At 41.9% G+C, this 26,957-nt stretch overlaps 2 protein-coding genes across 16 annotated transcripts in view; both read left to right on the top strand.

Moving 5' to 3' along the window:
• Positions 1 to 4,593, top strand: part of TPH1 (tryptophan hydroxylase 1) — a 49,223-nt gene extending 44,630 nt beyond the window's left edge. For all 3 annotated transcript variants that reach the window (XM_054242140.2, XM_078340712.1, XM_035265955.3), the window contains one exon: positions 1,167 to 4,593. In XM_054242140.2, the coding sequence (XP_054098115.1) occupies positions 1,167 to 1,341 (175 nt within the window). In that variant the 3' untranslated portion in view covers positions 1,342 to 4,593. The remainder of the gene's footprint in view (positions 1 to 1,166) is intronic.
• A 4,213-nt stretch (positions 4,594 to 8,806) lies between these two features.
• The window catches only part of SERGEF (secretion regulating guanine nucleotide exchange factor), a 259,650-nt gene continuing 241,499 nt past the window's right edge, over positions 8,807 to 26,957 (top strand). For all 13 annotated transcript variants that reach the window (XR_008475187.2, XM_035265940.3, XM_035265948.3 and 10 more), the window contains exons 1-6: positions 8,807 to 9,086; positions 13,930 to 14,065; positions 15,236 to 15,391; positions 17,431 to 17,525; positions 21,807 to 21,867; positions 25,168 to 25,281. Coding sequence is in view for 12 of the 13 variants with exons in the window: in XM_035265940.3 (XP_035121831.1) it covers positions 9,027 to 9,086; positions 13,930 to 14,065; positions 15,236 to 15,391; positions 17,431 to 17,525; positions 21,807 to 21,867; positions 25,168 to 25,281 (622 nt within the window). In the remaining variant the exon portion in view is untranslated. The remainder of the gene's footprint in view (positions 9,087 to 13,929; positions 14,066 to 15,235; positions 15,392 to 17,430; positions 17,526 to 21,806; positions 21,868 to 25,167; positions 25,282 to 26,957) is intronic.

The raw sequence follows: 26,957 nt of genomic DNA, 5'->3' as shown, positions 1-26,957 counted from the left end.
ACTCAATCAAAGACTACACTTTATTAATCAGCTAAGTGTGTGATTAAGAAAGGTGAATATTGGAGGAAGAGAAACTTTTTAGAAGATTCTTGCAACACTTCAGGTGAAAACAAATGCCTGAACTAAGACAGAAGTAGTAGGAAAGGCAAAGACTTTCAAAGCAGAATCAATGAGGCAACATTGAGTGGAAGGGTCATGAGGTCACATTGTGATGATGGGGATAGATAGGGGTTAAAGTAGTAGTCCTTGTCTTCCAGAGCAGCCACTAGTTGGGGAGTTAGGCCATTTACTAAACCAAATAATAATACTATCAGGGATTCCTCTAGCATAAATAGGACCTTTATGCAAATTAGAAAAGGGGGTCACCTCCGTGTAGACCAGGTGGATTATGAGTTGGATTTCAGCTGCTACTCACGTACAGTTGTCCTCAGCTGCACGTTTATCACTAGGAGTCCTGAACATGATTGTTCTTGGGGGCTCCAAATGAGAGGTTCAAACAATAGTTTGATAAAGGAGGCAGAACCTTAATGCTTGAAAAAAGGGCAGAATTTAGGTCATTTGAAAGGAGCCTAGAGGGAAACATTCTAAGCAGAAAAAATATACATATGCACAGAGTAAGACCATTCCTAGTCTATTTTGGGGTGTGTGAATATATGTGTGTCTGTATGTGTTATATGTTAGATAAACACACAGGTTACATGTGTAGGTAAGTATAGATAGTTATATAAGGCATGATTGTTACTATGTGGTCAAGTGTTGTAATGAAACAGTTTTGTGTCTACTGATAAAACTACAGTAGTTGGTCTCTTTACTGTAGTCAAGAGACGTATACATTAATAAATGATTAATCAATTTATGGAATCATTCCCTAGTAATGCCAGGGTTTTACAGCTACTTTATAACCTAAAGTAGTTATAGCTATTTTATAACTCTATGACTGTTTTATATAGTTATAAAATAATTATAACTACTTTAGGTTTCGCACTTGCTTGGGATTCCAGGGGGCCTCTGCAAATGCAGTGTAGAGGAGTAGGTCAGATTGGTTGCATGCATATCTCACAAAGATTTGTCTTTTGCCTAGTATGTGAAATAGGTTCTGATGTTTGTTCAATTTTCATCATTCACCCCCTATAAATTGATCGTCTCTCATTTGTTTTCTTAAATAGAGAATTTACCAAAACAATTAAGCGTCCATTTGGAGTGAAGTATAATCCATATACACGGAGTATTCAGATCCTGAAAGACACCAAGAGCATAACCAGTGCCATGAATGAGCTGCAGCATGATCTTGATGTTGTCAGTGACGCCCTTGCTAAGGTCAGCAGGAAGCCAAGTATCTAACAGTAGCCAGTCCTAATCCAGGACCATTTCAGCATCAACTTGGAGGCCTCTGGGCCATCTCTTGCTTTTCCTTTTCTTTTTAAAAAATTTTACTTTAGGTGTATACTATATCCAGCATTTCTCCCCATGTTATCCCTCCCCACCTTCCCCACCCTCCGCTATCCCTCCCCTACCCCCCTGCAACTGCCCCCAGTGTGTGATGCTCCTCTCCCTAAGTCCACATGTTCTCATTGTTCAACACCCACCGATGAGTGAGAACATGTAGTGTTTAGTTTTCTGCATCTCTTGCTTTTCTTGAAAACCTGATCCTGGAGGGACAGCATCTTCTGGCAAACAATGTTATCAAATCCCACTCCTTAATGAATCGCTAGTCTTTGAAAATTTGTATCTGGATATTCTACCTACCACTTTTTTTTGTTTAGTTTTCTTTTTTTGGTAACAGCTTCAACGAGACAATTTGTTTACCATACAAGTCACTGACCACCCATTTTTAATAGAGAAGTCATTTGACCCAATAGATAGATCTAGTCTCAGCCTAACTCTATTTTCCCCAATGCTTCTTGAGTAAAATGACTCTTTATGATCCTTTACAATAACTTGAGGAGTATTACAGCACTGACTCATATTGTTACCTGAGATCCCCTTATTTCTGAAGTATCTGTTACTTATTGCTGAATTTGTGTCAAGCTCAATCACATTCACATAATAAAATTTAATAGGAGACCAGCTGTCTTTGTTGCCAGCAGGAGCAAAAGCATAGAGACCTTTGTACATGGAGCATACCTAGTAAAGAGCAAGTAGTCTAGTTTCAAGTGTAGTGTCTTGTAGGGAAATAGGAGTAGCTAAGCCTGGAAAGCTTGATTGGGGCATAATCATTAAGACCAGGCTATGAATTTGAGACTTTATTTTTTGGCACTAGGGAGCCCTTTTCCAAGTAACTATCTTCTTGGAAACTTTGTTTTCTTTCAATGACATCACATGATACTGGTTTTATTCTAGACTATCTATCCTACTGATGGGTCCAAGGGAAACTTAGTGGAAATGCGACTTGCATGGGGCTTTACTCAGACATGTGGTCCTAGGTATCATAATGGGATTGTCCCCAGAAACAGGAAGCATTGCTATCAAAGGGAGAGTTCAAACTGAGATAGATGAGAGAAGTGCAAAGTAAAAGATAGAAAAACAGTGCTGAGTATTTTATTTCTAAGGTATAAGGTGAGGCCATAAACAGGAAGCCATGCAGTGAAAGTAGAATCTACAGAAAAGGGGAGGAAATAAATGTCAGAAAGGTCAAGAAGAGCAGTTTGGGACTGAGACTGTAAGTAATGTAAGGATTTCAAGGACTGGTTTTTATGCAGAGTCAGCTGTGTAGCACAGGGAGTAAGCAGTCCTGTTATAAATGGGTGAAGCTGGACTCCAAAATACAAGCTTGTGTCTCTTTAATTTGCCCCATTCCTCTTCTAAATGAAGATGTTCTTCAAGTTTCTGTCTTTGGACCTCTTCCCTTTTTGCTATCTTTTCATGGGGAATGTCATCCAGATATATGACTTCAGTTCTTATTTTGAATGACTACTTCATTTGCAGTTATAACCCTGACATCTTTCTTGAATTTTTTTTTCCTCTTAATTCCAGCGAATTCCTGGATGTCCCTGTAGATGTATCATAATTTAGGCCAATGCTGTACAACTTCATGTGACACCATCCACATAGAATGAATAGGGGTTGTATAATATGGTAGCTCTGCCATGTATCTCAAATTGACCATGTCTGTATAGGAACTCGGAATCACTTGAATATCATGCTCCATCAGCTTCCTCTCCCAGTAATTTAATTTCCATGAATGATATGTTAAACATCATATTTACAATCATTTTCAGGCATAATCACCTACTTAAAAAAACTATGCTTTTTTTCCACATAAATTGTACACCATTTAACATGCTTTATTTCAACAGACTACTAGATCTTTTAGTACTTCTTAGACCTCAAAATAAATTATTAAAACTTTGTATTTCATGTCATATTATATAAGTAAATATAAGTTGAAAGATGAATTCATGTTGTTTTAAATTTTTACATTACTTATACTTTTAATAGCTAATCAATTCTTAAGTATATGTTTGATGGTAAACAGATGCTAGTGAATCTGGAATCATTTGAAATATTGATGAGCTGGTTTATAGTTTGGTTGCAAGGAAATCTATCGTAAGCAAATCCTAATAGATAGCAAATCTTAGAATATGTAGAAAAAAAGAAAGTAAAAAATAGATAGCAAATAACACAAATTATGCGTACTATATATAATTATTTTTATACAATTTTCATCATGGTGAAGAATCATACTTATTGAATTTTAAAATAACGATGTTTAAAATCACTGACTAAAGCACATGAAAATAAATGTTAAAAACAGAACCATATAATTCACAACTTCAGAACAATGGAAATTTTTAATGACAGATTTCAGTTCTTCTAACCTCTGGGGATTTGTGATATTTGGTAAATCAAGAGTCCTGAGAGTCTTAGAATTTTCATGCATTTTAAATATATGTCTTCAAAGCATCTAGGAATATGTAAATAGTTACCCAAATGTGAGAACAGAATTGAACTAAAAGCTTCATTCATAATTGTATTTATTTATTTTTTAGATAGAGCCTCACTCTGTTGCTCAGACTGAAATGCAGTTGTGTGATTTCAGCTCACTGCAACCTGGGATTACAGGCATGAGGCACCACGCCTGGCTCATTTTTGTTTTTTTAGTAGAGATGGGTTTCACCATGTTGGCTAGGCTGGGCTCGAACTCCTGACCTCAGGTAATCCACCTTGGCCTCCCAAAATGCTGGGATTATAAGTGTGAGCCACCATGCCCAGTTGGTTTATAATTCTTTATCAGTGAATCATTATTCAAAGACACAGTTAATATCCTACTGACTTTTTAAGGATGCTCAAAAGCTGGTCTTCAGAATGCCTGCATTTCTTTACCTACATATTTTGTCATTTGGAGTTATACAAGTAGTAAGGACATACCAAAATACACTTAATTGTTGTCAATTTTTAAGTTGGCTTCCAAATTAAAAAAGAAAAAAAAATCCAGGAATTCTGTAAAGGAATCTATAATAGAGTCCATATATTAATTCCTAGAAAGTGTTTAAGATACTGTGGTCTATTTTAGTCTAGTCTTTGTTTTACTATGTACTATACATTTATGATTTACAAGTTTGTTATTCAATGGGATAATAAATGAACACAAAATTTATGTTCTCAACCAGTATTTACTTTTTTCAAACATACAGTAAAAACTGACTTAAACTTATATTAGCAGTTTGATTAGTTTAAGAAATCCGTTATGTCTTTATACTTCTTAAAAGGCCTATGAATATGAGATAGAAGCCAAACACATCTGGAACCTGGTAACCACTTTTCAGAGTTCTTGGTAAAGTCTCAGTTGCATGTTCCTGCCGACGAAAAGAGTCAAACATTGTAAAGTATTTCAAGAGATTTATTCTGAACCAAATATGAGTGACCATGGCTCATGACACAGCCCTCAGGAAGTCTTCAGAACATGTGACCGAGGTCATAAGGGTACAGCTTGGTTTTGTACATTTTAGGGAAACATGAGACTTCAATCAAATACATTTATAAGATACATTGGCTGAGTCCAGAAAGCTGGGATAACTCAAAAGTGTTGGGTTGGAGGCTCACAGATTATAGGTAGCTTTAAATTTTTCTACTTGGCAATTAATAGAAATGTCTGGGATGCTGTAAAAGGTTGCAGAGACCAAAGTTTTATCATGCACATGAAGCCTCCAGATGGCAGGCTTCTGAGAGAATAGATTGTAACTGTTTCTCATCAGACTAAAGGTCTGTGTTGATATTAGTGCTGAAGAGATATAATGAGGCATGTATGTGACCCCACATCCAGTTATGGCCTCAATGGGTCTTTCAGGTTAAATTTTAGAGCATCCTGCCTAGAAGAAGGTCCATTCGGTTGGTTGGGGGGCCTTCGAATTTTATTTTTGGTTTACATTCCTCATCTGTAAAATGAACTAAGTCTACATTGGATTATTGAAGAAATTATGTTGCAAGAGGATTTTGTAAAAAAACTCCTCATTTTCCACACATAAATAGTTATTAATACAATCATTCTTCTAACAGATATTCCCCCTTAGCTTCTGGATGATTTTATCTTTCACAAGAGGGGATTACTTTTTGCTTCTAGTAGGTAATATACAATAGCACGGTAAAGTCTTAGTCCAATTAGGGATTGAGTGAAAGAGAAGCTGAACTTCAGTCTTTGTGAGGCCTGGTCTATTTCCAGTTTACCTTGACTTTTAGGGTGTAGCCCTTTGGGGATCCCAAGTGAAAGCTATGAGTGTGTACCAGGGGTTCTCCTTGGGGGCTCTGGACTCCTACTTTTGTCCCCTCCTTCACATTCACCATCCCCACCTCCCATCCCTACCCTATGAGATTACTGGAATTACTGCTCAGCTTCTCAGTGCTGATTTCAGCCCAGTTTCCTAGCCTCCAAGACATTGCTTATAATTAGCAAGTGCTTCAAGGAGAAAAGTAGTGCCAAATATAATCTCTCAGTTTCCAGATCTTGGCCCTTCAAGTTCTTGCTGCTTTGATAGCTCTCCAACGACTTGAAACAGATTTAAAAAATATTTTCTGTCAACTTTTCTAGTTCTTTTTCATGAGAGAATAGGTATACAGCTAGCTAATCTTCCTTTATCAAAAGTAGACAACTAACCTGGAATAACTTCTTTGAGCCTCAGTTTTCTCATTAATAAAATAATGATCCTGGCCAGGCAAGGTAGCTCACATCTGTAGCCCCAGCTACTTGGGAGGTTGGGAGGATCATTTGAGCCCAGGAGGCAAAAGCTGCAGTGAGCCATTATCATGCCACCTGCACTCCAGCCTGGGCAACAGGGGGAGACCCTGCCTCAAAAAAACAAAAATAATATAAAATAAAATAATACTTCTAACAGCACTTACCATACTAGTGTTATTGGGACAATCAAATGAAATAATCCAATGGGAAAAATTTCCTAACATTTACAGTACAGAGATGCAGTCTGTATGTTCCCAAATTCTTTATACTTTCCTCTTTCAAGGAGACAAGGCATCTGAAATTGAAGCCATTAAGTGGTTTAAATCTAGTCCCATTCAGGAACTGCAATTCAGCCAGGCTGCTTATGGGAAGAACTAGGCAGTGGTGAGTACATAGTTGAAATAGTTGCAACATCTCAACACTTCCAATAAATTATATTAAGGGATCTAACATGATACTGTAACTGTAGGTTAGTTAAAGTATTGATACTTGTACATTCAAGGGGTGAAGTCAGAGAACAACTACGTTCTCCCAGACCCTCTATTAAAACTGGCTCTGTAGGTAGTTCTTCCTCGCCCCTCTGGGTGAAATCTTAGGTTGCTGCCTCGACTTTTCTGCTTGCACCGGTAATAAAAAGTCCTTAGCTTCTAATTTCCATTTCTCTCTCTCTCTCTCTGTCACACACACACACACACACACACACACACACACTTTCTCATTTCAATATTTAAAAGGGCTAGTCCTGTGAAAAACTTTAAAAAACAAACTTTAAGGTTGAAGCTTTTTTTCTTCTCTAGAACTGGGTTGGGGAGAAGTAGACGGGAGGAAGTAAGAAGGAGGAAAGTTCTTTTTGGTCTGATACTGTTGTGAGTTGGCATCAGTGCTTTCTGAACTTGGTTAAGTATTTCATGCTGGCATTTTCTTGTGGGCATTTTGGAAGACCTTCCCACCTTCTTATTTCTTGGGATCTCTTGATGTGGGCAAATGTATCTCTCTGGGTCGTTAAATTCATCTCCCTCACCCTCAAGGAATCTAGTGATCACTCTCTTGTGGGTGTCACTTCACCCTTTCAGAAATTCCCTTGGACAAGGTCTAAGGCCATCCCCCAGCCAGTTTGCTTGAGTATAGGAAATACATGGGAAATGGACAGTTTTTATTTTGAAAAACTGGGTGTGAAAGACCTCCCCAAAGCATCAGTCTCTTTGCTCAGCTATTAGAGCAGATATCCAGCCACAAGCCCTTGTATTTCTCAGCATGGATTGGGCAGAAGCCTGCCAAGGTCCTAATCTAGAGGGATGCATGTCAAGCTCTCTCAGGGACCCAGCTGAAGTACCTTTCCTTGGACATGAGATGGTAAGACCCACATCACATTGATAATTGTGGCCATATATCCTACTACAATTCTTTCTGGCCTCTCGACCTTTTTCATAGAATGAAAGTCATACACTGGTTTCTACACAGCTGCTTTGCAAGTCCTGCTTTGGTGGTCTTGCACCTTACTTTATGATATAGGAATAACTCACTTGTTGCTCAGCCAAAACAGCGGGGAAGAGTCCCATTTTTATATCCTGTTACATATGCTCGAAAGAAATGGTCAGCACAAAAAAGCCCACTTGTAAGACAGTCAGCAAGCATGGTATAGCTTCTGCACATTCAGATCCCTAGAGAATGAAGACCTGTTTTGTCTCTCCAAAGTTTGCCTTTTTCTTGGTATGATCATCAACATTCACCAGATGCCACAGGTTGGAGAGGTAAAGGTGAGGGGCTGCCTTTAAGTGGTCTTACAGGCAGAAACTCTTAGGGTTGGTGGAGTGAAAGAACAGGAAAGGAGAAGGTAAGAGCTCACTCAAGACACCTCCCACAAGCCAAGGCGTGAAGGGTGGTGAGTGCTGGAGGCGTGTCAGCAGAGGGGCCAAGGGCTACGAATGTGGATGATCATCTTTAATGTGACCCCATGTGTTCTGTATTCCCAATAGGCAGTGCCATAGTTTCCCCCAGGTAAATTGAACTTATTTAACTCCCACCAGCAACACGACGCTGTCTCGGAAAAGCCATTTTATATGGAAATGTTCGTTGGGTGAAAGTTATCCAGTATTAATAAAATGAGCCCAGGGCCTTGCCCAGAGCGCCGAGGCTGCCCCAGCAGGAGTCGACGCTAACCAGTCTCCGGTATTCAGCGTCTCGAGACGCGAGTTCTCGCTCCATGCCAGGTGTAGAGGGCGACACTCGCGACGTGCCACTCAGCTCGCCTTCCAAGGCGCCCCCTCAGATGTTTGTGAACTGAGACCAAAGCGGGCTCTAGACAGTTGCGCCCGAGACGCCGCGCAGGACCCTGCCCGCCCCCTCAGGCTCCATTTCCTGCTCCCGCAAATGGTGATGCCATCCCTGCCCTGTCAGCCCCTCTGGGTTGTGGTGGGACTCCAAGGAGACAAAAATGGGAAGGAGCTTTGTGAACTGTGGCGCGCAGTGCACCTGCATGCAACATTAAATTATGACTAAAAATAAAGAGTACGAGGGGGTGGAGCGAGAGGCTGAGCGGCCCAGCGCGACAGGAGGCTGCGGGTGGGGACGCTGAGAGCGCGCCGGGGCGGGCCCACTGGGAGGCGGCTCCGGGGCTGTCGTCCGGCCCCGCTCGTCACTGGTCCCCGGCGGCCGGAGGGCGCGGCCGCACCTCCTCTCTAGGCCCGCGGGCCCCTTCGCACCACAGACCCCGCCCCGCACCCACGCGATCCCGCGTCCCCGGTCCGGTCCCCGCGCCAGGGGCTCCCGCGCCCACCAGTCCCCGACAGGCCCCGCCCCCGTGCGATCCCTCCCGGAAGCGCCGGCGGAGCGTCCTCGCATCGAGCGCCCTCGCATGGAGCGCGAGCCCAGCGCCTCAGAGGCCGCCCCCGTGGCGGCCGCGCTCTTCGCCTGGGTACGTGACTCCGCCCCCGGGCCCGGGCCGACTCTGAGGGGCGCCGGGACCTGGGAGCTCCCGGCCTTGGCGTGGGCAGTTCAGGGGCTGGGTGGCCGAGGTCCGAGTCGGGTTCCGGGTGGGAGGCTCCTGGGTTGGGAGCGGAGGAGGAGCGGGCAGGGAGGGAAGGGTCTTCGCGGTCGATTTAGGGGCCTGCGGGCTGGTGGGGTCGGGGACGTACGGGCTGTGGCGCCGGGAAGAACCTGCCTCGGGGCCATCCTGCCTTGGGGCTGAGCCTCTGGTTCCGCAAGAGCCCTTCTGCCCGGATAGCTCCTGGAAGACCTCGCGGCGGGCTCGGTGGAGAGGATCGCCGGGTCCCAGAGCCCCGTGGGGACACCTGTGCTCCCCACCCTCCTGATGCCTGGAGGATGGAGGCCGTGTCCCAGCCTGGCGAGAACATCCTTTGGTTGTGAGCCTGCGGTGTTTGGCCGCGCACACCGCACAGACCCTGCCTATTTGCTGATACTCTGCTGTGACCAGTTCTTGCCTGTCTTGCGGGAGTTGGGTTGCTGTTGGTTTGACGGGAGCATTGGGAGAGACAGGGTCATCCTGATTGATGTGTGTCCGGGAGAGACGAGGGTTAGTGCACCGGAGTGTACAAGGCAGCCGACCGGCATGCACGGGAACAAGCAGTTGCTGCGTCTTGTGCTGCTTCATAGCACGTATCACAGTTGTAATGATGTGTATAATTTCTTATTAACGTCAATCTCCCTGGCTAGAAAGTAAGTGTGCTAAGAGTGGATGCTGTGCCAGTGCCTCTCCTGGTGTCTGGCACATTGAAGGTCCCCAGTAAATACCTGTTGACGAATGAATGAAGGAGCATATCTGTGCCTAGCCATGTGCTGGTGGTTTGGGAAATGCACATGAGTGAAAAGACTTCCAGCTCCTGTGCTGGGGAGAGCAAAATTATAACTGGTATTGCTGTAAAAATCAGTATTAACTGACCAGTTTTTAAAGATGTCATGATCAGTAAAGGTGAGCACTTGTTGAATGTGGGGCTGCAGTTTGGCAGGAGGGAGAGAGCATGGTGTGGCCTGCAGTAGTCTGACTGGCTGAGCGTCTTTGAGGTGGCCCGGGAGCTAGGAGTGGAGTTGGGGATCGAATTTTCTAGGCAGGAGACTGGCGTCTATGTAGATAGAGGAAACATCGGACAGAAACAACTTTTAATATTCGGTCTTGTCTGTACTGAAAGAGAAATAATTGTTTTAATACAGACAAGGCCGAATATTAGAGGTTTTAAAATATGTTTAATAGATTGTTGAACGTCACGCTACTGCTGTGTTTGGAGGCTTGGTGGTGTGTTTTTTGCTGCTGCATAATCTGAAACTGGGGCGGGGGTGTGTTGGTTCGCTAGGGCTGCCAGAACGAAATACCACACAACGGAGGCTTAAACAGCAGACATTTATTTTCTCACATTTCCGGAGACTGGAAGGCCAAGATCAAGGTTTGAGTAGGTTTGGTTTCTCCCGAGGCCTTTCTCTGGCTTGCAGATGGCCGCCTTCTCACTGTGTCCTCACATGGCTTTTTTCACTGTGTCCTCACCTGGCTTTTTCTCTGTGTGTGAGCATCCCTGGTGTCTCTTCCTGTAAGGACACCAGTCATATTGGATTAGGGCCCCACCCTTATGACCTCATTTAACTTTAACTGCCCCTTTAAAGGCCCTCTCTTCAAATACAGTAGTATTTGGAAAGATTAGGGCTTCAACATGTGAATTTTGGGGGAATAAAGTTCAGTCCACAAGAAGGGGATTTACCTTGTGAGGTGTGTGTCTGTGTGTGTGTGTGCATGTGTGCATATGTGATATGTCTGGAGTGTTTGTAAGGAAGAAAGGCTAATAACAGTTGTAATTGGTTGTATTAAATTTTACTTTGTCTTGCTTTATCCTGAATTTAGGGCCTCTGCAGTATCACAAAAATTGGTACCATAATTTGAACCTCAGAGTGCCCATGTGTCATAGTACTTTTCTCCCATGTGTTCAGCAGCCTTGCACCCCTGGTAATGGGACAGCCACGGAGATCTCAGGGCTGACCAAGAAATCCTGTGCATGCATATTCTATATTCCCCTTCATGCTGAGCAATAGTCTTTCATAGTCTTACATTCATTCCCCATGTAAATATATGTACATCTTCTTTCGGCTAGCACAGTTTCATATGCAGGGGAAATAGCAGTGAGCAAAGCAGAGTTCCTGCCCTCCTGGAGTTTAGTTTCTCAAAGGGGAGGTTTACAGTAAACAAGTAAACATATATAATGTAACATCAAGAAGTGACATGAAGAAAAATAAAGTAGAAAATGAGTGATATGGGGATGCTATTTTAGATGAAGTCACCAGTTAACCTCCTGCCAGGTAAGCTCTGGGCTGTTTCACCATATATTCTTTCTTTCTTTTTTTAAGAGACACAGTAAGGTATCGTGAAAGGAGCAGGGCATCTGACTTGTTGCCTACGCAGATGTAACTATGGAAAGTTCCATAGCCTCTCTGAGCCTCAGTGTCTTCCTCTGTAAAATGGGAGTGATAATGTCCTTCTTAGTTGTTGTGAAGATTAAAGGTGAATGCAAAGTGTGGAGAGAAGCACTCAGTAATTGGTAGCTAATATTGCCCCCATGAGCTTCTGGGACTTATGTCCCTGCCATGGCTTACTCTTCCATCTTTGAGCCCTTGCAGCCCAGGATGGCCATGAAATAGACTATAGGGGGAAGGATTTTGTATGTATGTGTGTATTTTTTATAATTATTTTACATTACCTTTCCTCATTCAGGTGTCTTCAAAAACAAACATATGTAAAAGATTTTATTTCTCTTCTCCAGGAAGAACCAGCTAGGAGTAGATACTTGAATAAATTAGAATTTCTGAAGGCTTAGTAAGATTCTCTCTGCAGGTCCTCAATCCCTTATCTTCAATTCTGAATACATAAACTCTGAAAACCCACAACTTACTGGACATAAGGCCATTTATAGTCTTTGGCCACTTCTTATGAATATTTGTACTTTTTAATGCAGAAATACTATTGTTTTGCTTATGGGCTGCTGTCCCTGGACCTTGTGTCAGTATATATGACATATGTACTGTATTACTTTTCTAAAAGCTGTAAAATTCTGAATCTGAAATTGGGTTAGATTCTAACCTAATCTGAGATTAGGGATTATGGACCTTTATTGTATAATAATAATAGACATATTGCCCGTCAAGGGGAAATCTGTTCCCTTTCTGGAATCTCACCATGCGAATCTTGGAGTCACACAGCACTGTACTAGGAATGGCCCTTAGAGATCATTGTCAACCTCTTTCACTACAAATGAAATAATGCTGTGCCTTGCTTTAAGGCACAAAATCCTTAGCCAGCTTTGATTCCAGAGTCATTGCCAGTTTTCCCAGTGAGGGTGTGGGGAAGAGGAACAAGAACAAATTCCAGGTTGTTTCCTTCCCATTTTGTTGCCATTTTCCCCTCATTTTTTTCTTTCCTTAGCTTCCCTAGGTAGTTAGCTTTTTATCAGAAGGAACTCCTGTGCTGTCTCCCAAAGGCAGTACGTGGGGGCTGGCGCATAAGCAGGGAAAGATGAGAAATATCACTGGGTAAGTTATGAATGCTAAGGACTCTTCTCATATGGAAATCATGGTGTTCTGAGGATGGGGCTTCCATCTAAATATGGGTTGCATGTAACAGCCCTTAAGAATGAGCCTAACCAGTTATTTCCTCTTTGGTCAGTTTCCCACTTGAGAAGGGAGAGGTAAGATTTACATTCCCAAATGCTCCGGAGTCCTTCAATGAGCGAATTATTATGATTATTATTTTTCATTTTAGATTTTGGGGAAGGGATTTGAGGAGGGCAGAAAGGAGATGGGGTGAGAGAGTTTCTAAGTCTGAAACCCTCTCTGTCCTGAGCTGTCCCCATGATTACTCATGGACAAGGGGAGACAGTTTTGTTCACAACTCCAGAGACACAGAGAACAAAGGAATGACTTTGGTTTTTCTTTGGGCTGGCCCCTGTGAGGGGTCTGTGAGCAGCTTCTGGAAGTTTGTTTGGATTCTCTGTCCATATTTATAATTTATTTGAAATGTACTGGATAGGTTTTCTCATTTGGGGGCTGAAGTTCAGCTAGGGAAAGCATGAAGTGTCATGGGAGGTGAGGTGGCGAGGGAAGGGGGTAAAGAGAGATATGAGATACTCCTGCCAAGTACTTGCAGCCCAGAATTCCTCTCTGGAGCAGAGAAGGCTCTCCTCCTCAAGAGGCTATGTTATTCTTGGTCAAAAGAGCCTTGATTTAGGCTATGGCCTCTCTTTTCATGGCCACCCTAAAAGGAAGGGCTGCTTTACCCTATTACCTCCAGAGGATTGGGCTAGGCCAAGTACCTCATAGGACTCATATCCTCTCTAGCCATGACTGGCATTGCCCCTTTGCCTTCTGGGGCCTGAGGTGGAAAAAACGTGGTTTCTTCAGCTGTTGCAGGAGGCCAAGAGGCAGGGCATTAAATAGATTAAGCCTGTCAGGGAGCCTACCTAGGAACTTTCCTGGACATGAATTTCCTCCACTGTTATGGTTATGAGTCTCTTACTTATGGGATTGCAGATCAGGGGTGGGGAGAGAGTGTTACATGTTGTTTTCTAGTGCTTGTTATTATATATTTGAATAAACAGTGCTATATTTGCCATGAAGGACCAAAAGAAAAAAAAAAAGGGCCTAAGAAATTCTCATCTGTTATAGGCTCTGCAAGATATGTCAGAGTGAGAAAGATAGAGACAGGTAAGTAGACATTGATACTTACAGTCCGCACACTTTTTCATCCTTGGCTTGTTCATCCCTAGGGTGCAAATAGTTATGGGCAGCTTGGCCTTGGCCATAAGGAAGATGTGCTATTGCCCCAGCAACTGAATGACTTCTGTAAATCCAGGTGTATCAGGAGGATCACAGGAGGAGGGGGCCATTCTGCAATTGTCACAGGTAACTTCCTTCAAAAGTGGATAGTCATTCATTTTCTTATTTAGACATTTCCCCCCGGGACATTATATTGCCATCTCTCAGCCTTTTTTTTTTTTTTAATTTTGCAGAGGAAAAGAATATATTTTTGTGAAACATTTTTGTGAAAGAGCCAGTTACCATCAGAGGATCCTAGATTGTCAGGGCTAGAAGGACTTCAGAGATCTTCTAGGCCACCCCTTACCCCGACCTCCTCCATTATGCAAAGATACTCAGAAAGAAACACTGATTGTTTAACATCACAAGGCAAATTAGTGGCAGAGTTACAATGTATATTTTACACCATAGGAGTTAGAGGTGTTTGTAATTAGATTGGGTATTTCTTAAGAGCAGAAACTGTGTATTTCCCTTAATCTTCCCTTACTGTATCTAGGCTAGCACCTAACAAGTAGTACAAGTGCTACAATGTTGTGAAGGGGGCATGTTGTATCTGGTTAAGAACATGAGCTCTGGCATCAAATGTATAGGTTTAGATCCTGGTTCTATGACTACTTATCTACGTGGCCTTGGGCAAATAACCACAGTTTCTGAATCTGTTAGTGAGGATAATAATGGTGGATGAAGAGAACCAGTGAATTAGCAGGGCTCCATTCTGACTGTCATGGGTCCTTGGTGCTTTTGCCTTTAAGGACCCCTTCCTTTGTAAATAAATGAAATTATATTTTATAATTGTGTTGGTATAAAGATGAATATTAATAGAATCCACTCCAGATTTAGTATTAAATATGCATTGTTATTACATTATTTTTTTTCTCATTTCAAAATAACTAAAAATTAAGCCACTCTTGTGGGCCTCTAAAAGCACTGTAGGCGCTAGACACTATGCCTACAGAATAAGTCCGCCCTGCACAAAAGCTCTTAAAACAGTACCTGGTGCATTCTAAATGTTGGCTTTTTGTTCTAGTAGATGCTCAGTTTGGTGATTGATTGAAGTTTCTATGTAGTTATTAGATTTAAGGCCCTTGGCCTTGTGTCATTTGGCTCCAGAATACATGAACATACATAGCTTATTAACTTGGATGGGAGAAAAATTTATTGGTGTGAGACTCCAAATAATTAGTGAAATCTTTTTGTTTGCTTTGCAGCTGTGTTTTTCCTTGGGCACACTATCACTGACGCCTTTATATTTTGCAGATGGAGGGGACCTCTTTGTTTGTGGCCTGAATAAAGATGGGCAACTGGGGCTTGGTCACACAGAGGATGTCCCATATTTTACCCCCTGCCAATCCCTCTTTGGCTGTCCCATTCAACAGGTGGCCTGTGGCTGGGATTTTACCATTATACTCACTGGTGAGTTCACTCCTAGATGAATTTTTATCACCACAAAGGCTTTGGGTGAGAACAATATGATAGTGGTGACTGCTGATTAAATGAAGGCCTCTATGTGTTTAAAAAGCACACATAAGGTGGTTCTCTCTTGTAATTCTAGCACTTCGGGAGGCCGAGGCGTGCATATCAGTTGAGGTCAGGAGTTTGAGACCAGCCTGGCCAACATGGTGAAACCCCTTCTCTACTAAAAATATAAAAATTAGCTGAGCATGGTAGCCCATGCCTGTAGTCCCAACTATTTTGGAGCCTGAGGCTGGAGAATTGCTTGAAACTGGGAGGTGGAGGTGGCAGTGAGTCGAGATTGCATCACTGTACCACAGCCAAAGTGACAGAGCAAGACTACGCCTCTAATAAATAAATAAATATAAAATAAATAAAAGGCACAGACAAAATTTCCCTCTGGTTGTCAAGGAAAGCTGTGGAGTACCTTTTCCAAGGATGGTTTTAACAGTAAAGGTGATTGGGATCAGAGAGTAGGGAATAGACTAGATCACCTTTGGTGGCCACTTCCTGTCCCAAAAGTTCATAATAGCCATGTGTGGGCTAGCTGGCCAGTGGCCAACAGTGGCAGCTAAGGGTTACTCACGGGGAATGTGGTAGGAGAATATGAGGGAATAGTGTCTGCCAAAGCAGTGATGGCAGCTTTTTCCTACTGAGGGATTTTTTTTTTTTAAATAAATGGGGTTGAACAGATCTGTTTGGCCTTTGTGAGGCCAGGTAGCAGGATAGGATATGGCCAGAGGGTTAATAGAATAATACTCTTAGGAGCAGCCAACAGTAGTTCCTTTGTCAACTGATATCTGTTCCCTTGAAACAGTTTTGACCTCTATTCAGCTTTGCTCTGTCTAGCTGGCCATCCTGGATTTAAAGGACCATCTATGGTTTCTGACCAGGCTCTCTCTTTGTCACAGTCCTCTGGCAAGGGCGTCTTCTGTCACTCTCCTGTTGTAAACCCTTGTGGGTTCTCCCGGACATGGCTTAGATTCCTAGTTTTTTAGTGTTGGCCTTCTGTAACTGTTCCCTAGCTATCTCTGTTGCCTTGTCTCTTATTCTCCACACTCCTCCTACTTTTCTTTCTAGTCATACCAAGCAGTACATGCTCTTCTCTGTCTGGACCAGCCCCTCTTGTCTATCTGATGAACTTGAATTTCAGCTTTAAAACCCTGCTCAAGTGTCACCATTCTCTTCTGTGGAGGGGTTCTGTAATATATGTTGAATTTGATGGTACTTATTAGAATCTAAATAGTGGCTATCATTAATGAAGTGTTTATTGTGAGCCTATATTGGATTATAAGGAATTGGTAGATAACACTCTTTCCTGCTCACATTTGGAGCCTATCGTGAGAAAGGCACAGAGAAGTCAGTATTGGAGATCAAAAACTATTGGTCTTTCACTGATAAGGGCTAAATTGGAGGACAGGATTAATTATGAGGCTAAGTGGTCCTAATATTCTTCTGGTCCAAACTTGCCCCCAAATCTCTAGGCTTTCCCCACTGGGAAATGGTTCCATTGTGTTAGCCTAGAGTGACTGAGAGGGAGGTGCCAAGCCACACATGTCCTGTCCCTTCTCCCAAACTCACCAATTGGTTACTTGACCCCTGTTCCCTAGAAAGCATCGAGGATGGGGAGAAAGGGAGAAAGGCTGGAGTGTTACACTAATAGAAATTTTGTCACATGGAAAAATGAAAAGTGAGAAATTAGTATCCTCCCATCCCAGTACTAGGCACTGAGTTAAGTGTTCTACATAGATAATCTGTTATTAGTGAGATAACAGAATAGACAATCTGTGTAGAATGAACAGAATCGACAATCTGTGTAGAATGCTTAACCTGGTGCCCATTGTTTTCATTCCCAGAGGAATAAAAGCAGAGAATATGGTCTGAATTCACTGAAGCACTTCCCCTCACCCACTTTGCATCTCTCACCCTTCAGCATTACCCATTGGTCACAGACGTCTTATTTCATAGATTTGCAATGTTTAAGTATTTGTATTTTGCAGAAAACGGTCAAATTCTATCATGTGGATCCAACTCCTTTGGCCAGTTAGGAGTTCCTCATGGACCTCGAAGATGTGTGGTTCCCCAGGCCATTGAGGTGAGGAAAGTTAATATTTAGATTGCCCATGACCTTTTAAAGTGTCTCCAAGGTATTACATTATCCCTCCTCAGAATAAAAGGCTGTCAGGATCCCTGAAAACCTATGGGGTAGAAGAATTTGAGTTGAAAAATAGGTCCTTCTGGGAAAAATTAAGTTGGGAGGTAGATGTTGTGAATGAAAACCTCTTAGTTTTCATATACTTTATAAATTTTGTGAAATAAAACAATAAAAGTAATACATCTCATAAGGATATTAATGATATTTTACAGTTATAAAATTAGTAATAATGGAATTTATGTTAGAAATAGGTTCAGATAGAAGTGATTTGTCAAAAGACACTAAACTAGGCAAATGGTATAGGCCAGTGCTATCCAGTAGAAATATAATGTGAGCTATATATAATTTAAAATTTTCTAGTAGCCCCATTTAAAAAAGAAACAGGTGAAATTAAAATTTTAAAATAACAGCACTATTGAGCTGTAATTCACATACCATAAAATTAACCCCTTTAAAATGTATAATTCAGTGTTTTTTAGTGTATCAACAGAGATGAGCAACCAATATCATTATCTTATTTTAGAACATTTTCATTACCACCAAAATGAACTATGTGCTTAACAGAAGTCAATTCCTATTCTCCCCACCCCTCAGCCCCTGGTGAGTGCTAATCTACTTTTTGTCTTTGTGGATTTGCCTGTCCTGGACATTTCATAGAAATGAAGTCATAAAATATGTGACCTGGCTTCTTTTACCTCACTTGATGCTTTCAAGTTTTGTCCATGTTGTAGCATGTAGTTGGAATTAATTTTAATAACTTTTAAATTAATCCATTGTAGTTACACTATTATCATTTCAGCATGTCATCAGTATAAGAGTTATTAACAAGATATTTTATGCTGATTTTGTCCTGAGTCTTTGAACTCTGCTGTGCATTTTTTACCCACAATATGTCTTAGTTTAGTGAATCTCATTTCAAGTTCTCAAGAGCTATATGTAGCTAGTGGCTACCATACTGGACAAAACAAGTGTTAAATAGGACTCTTGGCCCTAGTTCAGAGCTCTTTACTTCAGTGTATCATACTTAAAATGTACCCCTTTTTGTGAAGTTTGTATTGTAAGTGATCATAATAGGAATATAGAATTTTTAAAGAAATATGCTTGAATCAAAAATGAGTTTTACCACCTAAGCTGCCCCACTCCTATCTAATTTCCCTAAACTCTGATTACTAGTGGGAGATCTTTTTCCCTGCAGAAATCTTGGGTCTGCTCCTGCCATCTTGCTGAACTCAGTTGCTGGGTTAGGGACTGTTGTTTAGGATCATGGTTCCCATGGTATGTGTAAGGGTTATTGTCTTCTGAGGTTTATTGCTGAGTTTAAAATGAGGAAACTGAGGCCTGCATGAGAACAATTAGACGCCAATTTATTCGGCTCCCGGGCGAGGTTCTGTGGTCCCGGGGAAAGAGGCCAGAGAAGTCATGCCTGACTTCTCTCAGGCATGGGGTTTTATAGGGAATGAAGGCGTTTGATTGGCTGTGGAGAAACAGGATGTGGACGGGGCAAGCTGCTATTGGTAGGTAGGCAGGATTTCTGGTGAGTGGGCTAGGTGCTGAGTGCAAAGGGGATTTCCAAGGTGGGCTAGGTGCTGGGTGCAGAGCTTAGTGCTGAGTGCAGAGGGGATTTCCAAAGCTGAGCTAGATGATGGGTGTATTCTGGTGATTAAATTTTCAGGCGGGGACAGGGATGGGCATGTCTGAGTTCCCGGCGAGGCAACCGGCCTTACAGTATGCACACAAGTCTAGGCTCTGTAGTTCCTGAAGGAAGTGTTATAGCTCCCAATTGCAAATAGATGGCCTTGTAAGAACCTACATATAAGTTATAATTAATTTAGCTTAATTATACTTTATATAATTAAAGAATAGAGGAGCAATATGTTGGATGACAGAATCAGAAAGTAAAAAACATTTTGACAGATTATATTCTGTGCAATAATAGGAGCAATGTGCCAAAGTGAAATTTAATAGAAATTCATTCATTTATTTAATGGCAATCATTATGTGTAGGTACTATGTTTAGACATTGGGAGCAAAGTTGAATAAGACCTGTCATAGCATTTGAGAGTTTTATTAGTTTGGTAGTACGTGATAGGCACATAAATACTTAAATGTAATACCATGTCAGATCTATGATAGATGCATGTATATCCCCAAATGAGGGAGTATTGCACATCTAGGGGAAGGTGGGGTGAGAACAGGTTTACGACTGTCTTGGGCTAGGAGGATGCATAGAGTGGGTGCAAAAGAAGAACATTCTAGGCAAAAGGAACCATGTAAGCAAAGGTGGAGAAGTATAAAACAGGAGAATTTGGGATATTGTGAGTAATTTAGTATGGTTGGAATATAAGGAAGAGGTGGGAATTCCAGGGTAGAGTAGGTGGGAATTGGGCAACCAGGGTGGTTGTATCTGACACATGGTAAGAACAGCATGGTAGGGAGGTCAAATAGGGTAGTGGAAGATGGATTGAAGGAAGATTACTTAGGAAACTCTTGCTAACAATCCACATGAGATAACTGTGGCCCAAACTAAAGCAGCAACAGTTGGGATGGAGAGTAAGAGATGGAGGTGAGTGATGTTGAAGAGAAGTCACATGTAAAGCCCTTCGGTTAGTTTTTGGGGGAAAAAACAAAAGACAAATTTAAAGGACGATATGTTCAAATTGTATTAACAGAAAGATTTGATCTTCCCAAAAGCTAATGTGATTGTGGATTCCATTGACAGAAGTATAGTTTCCAGAAGAAGGAAGGCCAGAGCTCAGTCAGCCTGCATCTGGGATGTTGTGTTTTGTTGTGCATTTGATGCTTAGGCCCTGGGCATAAAGGTATATTAGACTCAGATCCTGCCCTTGAGGGTCCTAAAGTTTAGAAAGACACTGTGGACCTGTAAACAAAAAAATCTGATAAGCCCTAATGGGGTTATGATGGCGCTATACAGTTCCTTTAAAAGAGGAAGATTGAAAAACTAGAGGATGTTGAGAGAAGAGAAACCGGGAGGAGAGGGACATCTGAAACCCAGTGATGGCTGATGAACTGGGGATATTTGCCTAAAGGAAAGATCTTCATTAGTTATCTATTGCTGTGCAACAAATTACCCCAAAACTTAGCAGATTAAAACAGCAAACATTTATTATGTCACAGTTTTGGAGAGTCAAAAATTTAGGAACAGCTTTAGCTGATCTCTCATGAAGTTGCAGTTGAGACGTTAGCTGGGTCTGCATGTAATCTACATGACTTGTAAATAAACAAATCTGATAAAGCCCTAATGGTTTCATGTTCTTTGCCATGTGGACCTTTCTATAGGACTTTTCAGACATGGTATCTGGCTTCCCCCAGGCATGATGAGAGAGAGAGAGAGAGAGAGAGAGAGAGAGAGAGATGCTAAGCAGGAAGCCTTAGTGCCTTTTTTTGCTTAGTCTCTCAGTTACTCATTGCTTCTTCATTCTCTTCATTAAAAGCATGTCACTAAGTCCAGCCCACACAAGGGGAGGGGTATTAAGCTACATCTTGAAGGGAGGAGTACCAAAGAATTTGAGGACCTATTTTTAAAACCACTACAAGATGTCTTAGGGAGGACATGACAACTGTCTCAAATATTTGGAAAGCATTGTCAGAAGCTGCAGGCAGATAGGTTTGGTTCCACCTAAAGAGATAAATGGAACTGTGCAAAGATGGAGCACACACCTGGGAAAGTGGTGATCCCTGCATCACTAGAGGTAGGTGTTTGGCAGGGTTTGGATGACCACTTGGTGGGGTGTTTTTGGATGGGGATTGGACTAGATCAGTTTGGGCAACTTTGAGCCCTTGGTAAATAAAGTCTTACTGGCACACAGCAATGCTCATTCGTCGATGAATAATTGAAAGCTGCTTTTATGTTACAATGGCAGAACTGAGTAGTGTGACAGAAACTGTATGGCCTATAAAATATTTACTATCTGTCCATTTACAGAAAACATTTACTAACTCTTGGACTAGATGACCTTGTAAGTGCCTCCCAGCCCTGAGAGTTGTCATGTGGTATTGTGATACGGTATTTTAAAAGATATATTTTTTTTCTTTTAGGGATAAATATAGAGGTATTTATGGGTGGAAGTGTTGTGGGGAGTGGTTACTTTCAACCAGTGAGACACATAATGAGGACCATACTGCATTGCATTTGGGTATAAATTAATAAAATTTTGTAGATGGATAGTTCTGAGATCTAAATCCTTTTCTTTACTTTGACAGCTTCATAAAGAGAAGATTGTTTGTATTGCTGCTGGACTGAGGCATGCGTTAGCTGCTACAGGTGACCATTTTTTGTTTTAATTTTTAAATAATTTTTAGAGATGGGGGTCTCACTCTGTTGCCCAGGCTGGAGTGCAGTGGCTTGATCACAGCTTGCTGTAGCCTTGAACTCCTGAGCCCATGCTGTCTCACTGCCTTAGCCTCCTGAGTAGCTAGGACTATAGGTGTATGCCACCATAGCCTGCTAACTTTTAAAGAATTTTTGTAGAGACAGTGTCTCGCTATGTTACCCAGGCTGGTCTTGAATTTCTGGCCTCAAGCAATCCTCCCGCATGGCCTTCTGAAGTGCTAGGATTACAGGTGTGAGCCACTGTGCCCAGCCCATTACCCCCTTTTTAAAATAGGTCTGTAATAAGAGGAAACTGAACTTAGGAGAAAAACTGTTTAAGGAATATTTCAAAGGGTCCTGCTGCATTGTGGTTCTGATTAAAAGGACAACATACGGCAGAAGTCATGTGGGAAAGACTTCTTTCTGCAGGTAGAGAAGAAGGAAATGAAGTTTTCTAGCTCTTTATGTTCTAGGTATGGTGCTAGGTGCTGTTGATTTAATTACTTCATTTAATCTCACAGCCAGGAAGTGATGTGAGTTACATTTTACATGTTAAGAAACTAAGGCACAGAGTTAAAGTGCTTGTGTAAGCTTACACAGGGAGTAAGGTAGAGCTGGGATCAGAGCCTGGGATGGTTTGGCGCCTAAGGCTTATATTCTTTGCTGGGAACTACATTGCCTTCTTAATGGATTTTAGTGTTTATTAATTTAAAAGCTTCAAGTGAGCTCGTCTCCTGTACTGTGAGTAGGTGATGGGACTGAGGGGGGCAGGGAGGTAGCATGTGGGAGAACAGTGACCCTTTTATCTCTCCCCTTTTCATTTTTCTCTGCTCTCACTCCTTTTGAACTGAAGGACAGCCCTAATTGGCTGTGGCAGCTGAGGCTCAAGTGCTTCGTGAGTCCAGTTGTGGAGTGGAGGAAGGAGAGAGGAGGTGAGGAAGAGCTCAGTGCCGCACTGTGCTGACAGTCCTGGGCTTAGCATTCATTACACTTAAGAAAAATTCAACTCTTTATTTTGAGCTAATTGTAGATGCACATGCAGCCTCAAAAATAAGACAGAGCCCGCGTGTTCTCTTCCCAGGTTCTCCTAATGGCATCTTGCAAAACTATAGTACGGTAACATAATGAGGATATTAACATTGATACAGTCAAGATACAGAACAGTTTCATGACTGCAGGGATCCTTCATGTTGCCGTTTTATAGCCATGTCCCCTTGTACCTGCCTATATCCACATCTTAGCCCTAGGCTAAGCACTCTTCTGTTCTCCATCTCTATGATGTTGTCATTTCAAACATGTTATATAAATGGTATTATACAGTATATTACCTTTTGAGGTTGGCTTTTTTCCCTCAACATAATTGCCTAGAGATTGATCCAAGTTGTGTGTATCACAAATTCATTCCTTTCTATTGCTGAGTAGTATTCCTTGGTATGGATGTACCACGGTACTGATCTGCTAGGGCTGCCATAACAAAAGACCACAAACTGGGAGGCTTAAACAAGAATTTATTTTCTCACCATTTTGGTGGCTAAAAGTCTTAAGATTGTTGTGTTGTTAGGATTTGTTTCTTGTGAGTTTTTTTTTTTCTTCCTGGCCTATAGGTGACCACCTTCTTGCTCTGTTCTTACATGGCATTTTTTGGGTGTGCCTGTGGAGAGGGAGAGAGATCTCTGATGTCTCTTCCACTTCTTATAAGGACACCAGTCCTATTAGATTAAGGCCGTACACATATGACCCCCTTTAACTTTTATTGCATTCCATAGAGCCTATCTGCAAATCTAGTCACATTGGCATTAGGGTTTTAACACCTGAATTTTAGGGGGACATAGTTCTTCCCATGCCAACATATATATATATACACACACACACACACACACACACACACACACACACACACACACAAACGTATATATTTGCGTACACACACACACACACACACACACACATGTATATGTATGTATTTTTAAGATAGGGTCCCCTCTGTTGTCTAGGCTGGCATGCAGTGGTGTGTTCATGGTTCATTGCAACCTCCACCTCCCAGGTGCAAGTGATCCTCCCACCTTAGACTTCTGGGCAGCTGGAACTACAGGCGTACACCACCATGCTTGGCTAATTTTTAATTTTTTTGTAGAAATGAGGTCTCACTATATTGCCCAGGATGATCTCAAACTCCGGCTCAAGCAGTCCTCCCACGTCAACTTCCCAAAGTGCTGGAATTACTTCTTTGCCCAGTTTTTAGTTGAGTTGTTTCTTTTGGTTGTTGAGTTTTAGGAGTTCTGTATATATTCTGGATATTAATCTCTTGTTAGCTATCTGAAGTCTCTTTTAATCTATAAATTTTTTCCTCTTATAATCAATTTGTTGCAGAGATTGTACGTTTTTATTTCCACACTGTGATTTGCTCACATTGTGCTCAGTGGTCATAGCTTATTTTTACAAAACAGGCTTGTCTGTTTACAACCTGAAAAAGGACTGCTGTTTATAGGATACTCCCAAAGGAGCGGGACTATATTGTTGCTGTTGAGTGATGGATCCTAGTTGCACACACCTAACCATAGACCAAATATCTAGACTTTCATCTTTGCATTTGTATGAGATTCAGAACATGGGTACGTGAATTAGATTCAGTGGGCATGAAAGTAAAAGGCTATTCCACTGAAATCATGGCTATTAAGAAGCTATCTTGCAGTCATACATTTGTATTTATTTGGCAGTTAGGAATCTTTGAATTCATCTTGGTGTTGTGGAAAGGGTACTACATTAGATGTTAGGAGAGTTGAGTCTTGGCATTTCTCTACCATTGCCTTCCTGTGTGGGGAGACAAATTACATCCTCTCTTCAGGGCCTCAGTTTTCTCCTCTACTAAATGTGAGAAATGGATTTGATGATCTTCAGGGTTCTTTTCTGCTATGTCTGGGGTCTGGGTTATCTTTTCAGATTAATTATGAATAAGGTGTCATTCCACTGATTTGACTCTGGAGGAGTATCCTGGAACTTTTTGTACGAAGTGATGTGGTATTGGAATTTGCTTTGATGGTCTTAGTCTGTCCTGAAGACTGGATTTGTGATTGGGTTGGTGGTAATCCCTGTGACCAGATATAGGACCTCTTGAAGCAATTGGGCTGCTCCATAACACTCACATTAATTGAGAAAGAATTGGGAATTTCTCATAGCAGTGAGGTTCAAAGAGCAATCTAGTCTTATCCTGATGTACATCTTCTCTGCTTTCTCTTCCATTCTGTTGGGAAGTGAGTGGCATCGTGTTCCAGTGGGGAACTGGTTTGGCATCATGTGGACGACGGTTGTGCCCCGGGCAGACTCTTCCACTGTTTTTTACAGCAAAAGAACCAAGCAGAGTGACAGGTGAGACCCTTATTTCTTTAGTCCTATATTTGTTCTTTGTCAGGAAGTAGAGACATAGACATGCAGAAGAGGGTTAAGTGGATTTTTGATTTTATTATTTCTTGATCTCTCTAACTTTTTCTATTAGTTGGCCTGTTAGTCTTGCTAGCATTTTTTGTGGGCCCAGTAGAAGCAACCCTCTTTGCTGCCAGAATTTGGAGCCCATTGAGGAATAGATGCAAGTCAGGTAGGTGGAGATTGAAATGGTAACTCTAGAACTGTTAAAAACTAGGTTGGAAGACATGATTGGGGGTTTGAAGACAGTATATCATCATGGTGAGCCTCTAATTCTGAATCTCTGATTGAATTTACCCACAAAGCACTGGGATAGATGCATAGAGTGTGCCCTGCTAAACTTAATGCCTGACCAAGAGGACATGAGGGTATACCCTCTCTGCAGGCAGGCACACCCCAAAGAGGGAACCCAGGAGGACCGTGCCTCACATGGCCAGTTCGTTCTCTCAAAAAGGAAGCAGGAGTGAGTGAGGATGTAGACGGGGTGCTAGGAGTGTTCCCATAAGGAAATCTCACTACGTGAAGATATGAGGAGTAGGTAATATGTGTTTTTCCCATAGGTCTATTGGTCATTTGGTCTTTATTTTCTCCTTCCTCTCTTTCCCCCTACCCTTCTTCCTCTTCTTTCTCTCTTTCTTTCTTTCTCTCTGCTCTCCTTTCTCCCTCTATATACAGCACCATGTCTCCATCTCCTCCTCTTCTCCCTTTTTTTCCTTTTAATTTGTGACCCAGTTTACCAAGGCTTGGCTGGAAAGACTCGTACAGGAGACTCGTAACTACTTCTGTCACCTGGAACAAAGCAGGGACTTTTGAGGGTGGTGGGAAAGGGTGGGGAAAGAATCGGGAAGGGTGGGCTGCAGTGGGAGGGATGTAATTTTGAGTGTTGGGATCATTCTGATTTTTCTAAGTCCTGGAGGTTTTCTCTTTCAGCTAGGGGTGGACTTAGCTTCCCTGAAACCCATGGGTTGAGCTGGGGAGGGTACTCTTAGAAAGGAGAAGGAGGCATAGGATGTGGGACAGGTAGTCCACTTCATATGATATTAGAAACATGTATAATATAAACTTAGACTTCTCAGACATTTTTGTCTTCTTCATCAAGGTGTTCACTTCTCCCTTGGCCTATCCTGCCTTCTCATTTCTCTGTGCTTATGAGCAAACTGTTACCTCTGCCTGAAATGCCTTTTCCTTTGTGTTCCCTCTGGGAAAAAATTTAAGAATTTTTCTAGGCCTAGCTCAGATACACCTTTCTCAGTAAAGACCTTTTTTTTTCTAGCCTTTACTGCATTAGCTTCACATGCATGGATGGCATAATATATTGTATTATTATGAATTGTCTGTATGTTTTCTCGTATGCTAAAGATTATGGACTTTTAAAGGGTGGAAACTGTGTGTCAATTTGCTCTATATTTTAGCACAGGACCTGTTATTAGTAGGAAAAATGTTTTTTATTTTATTTTATTTAAACAACCTGTTTGGCATCTGTTTGGGTGGGACATAGCTTAGATTCTGAGCTGGTTTGGGAGAATTTTCTGATGAGACATTAGACTGGATCATCAACTTCTAGTCCTCAAAGTCTTTCACTTTTCATCCTCCCGTAGTCACCTCATTGCCAAAGGTTCTGG

The sequence above is a fragment of the Callithrix jacchus genome, chromosome 10 (genome assembly GCF_049354715.1).
Source record: "Callithrix jacchus isolate 240 chromosome 10, calJac240_pri, whole genome shotgun sequence".
In the NCBI taxonomy this organism is placed as follows: domain Eukaryota; kingdom Metazoa; phylum Chordata; class Mammalia; order Primates; family Cebidae; genus Callithrix; species Callithrix jacchus.
Note: the sequence above shows the minus strand (reverse complement) of the source record. Positions and strands in the feature narration are given on the sequence as shown.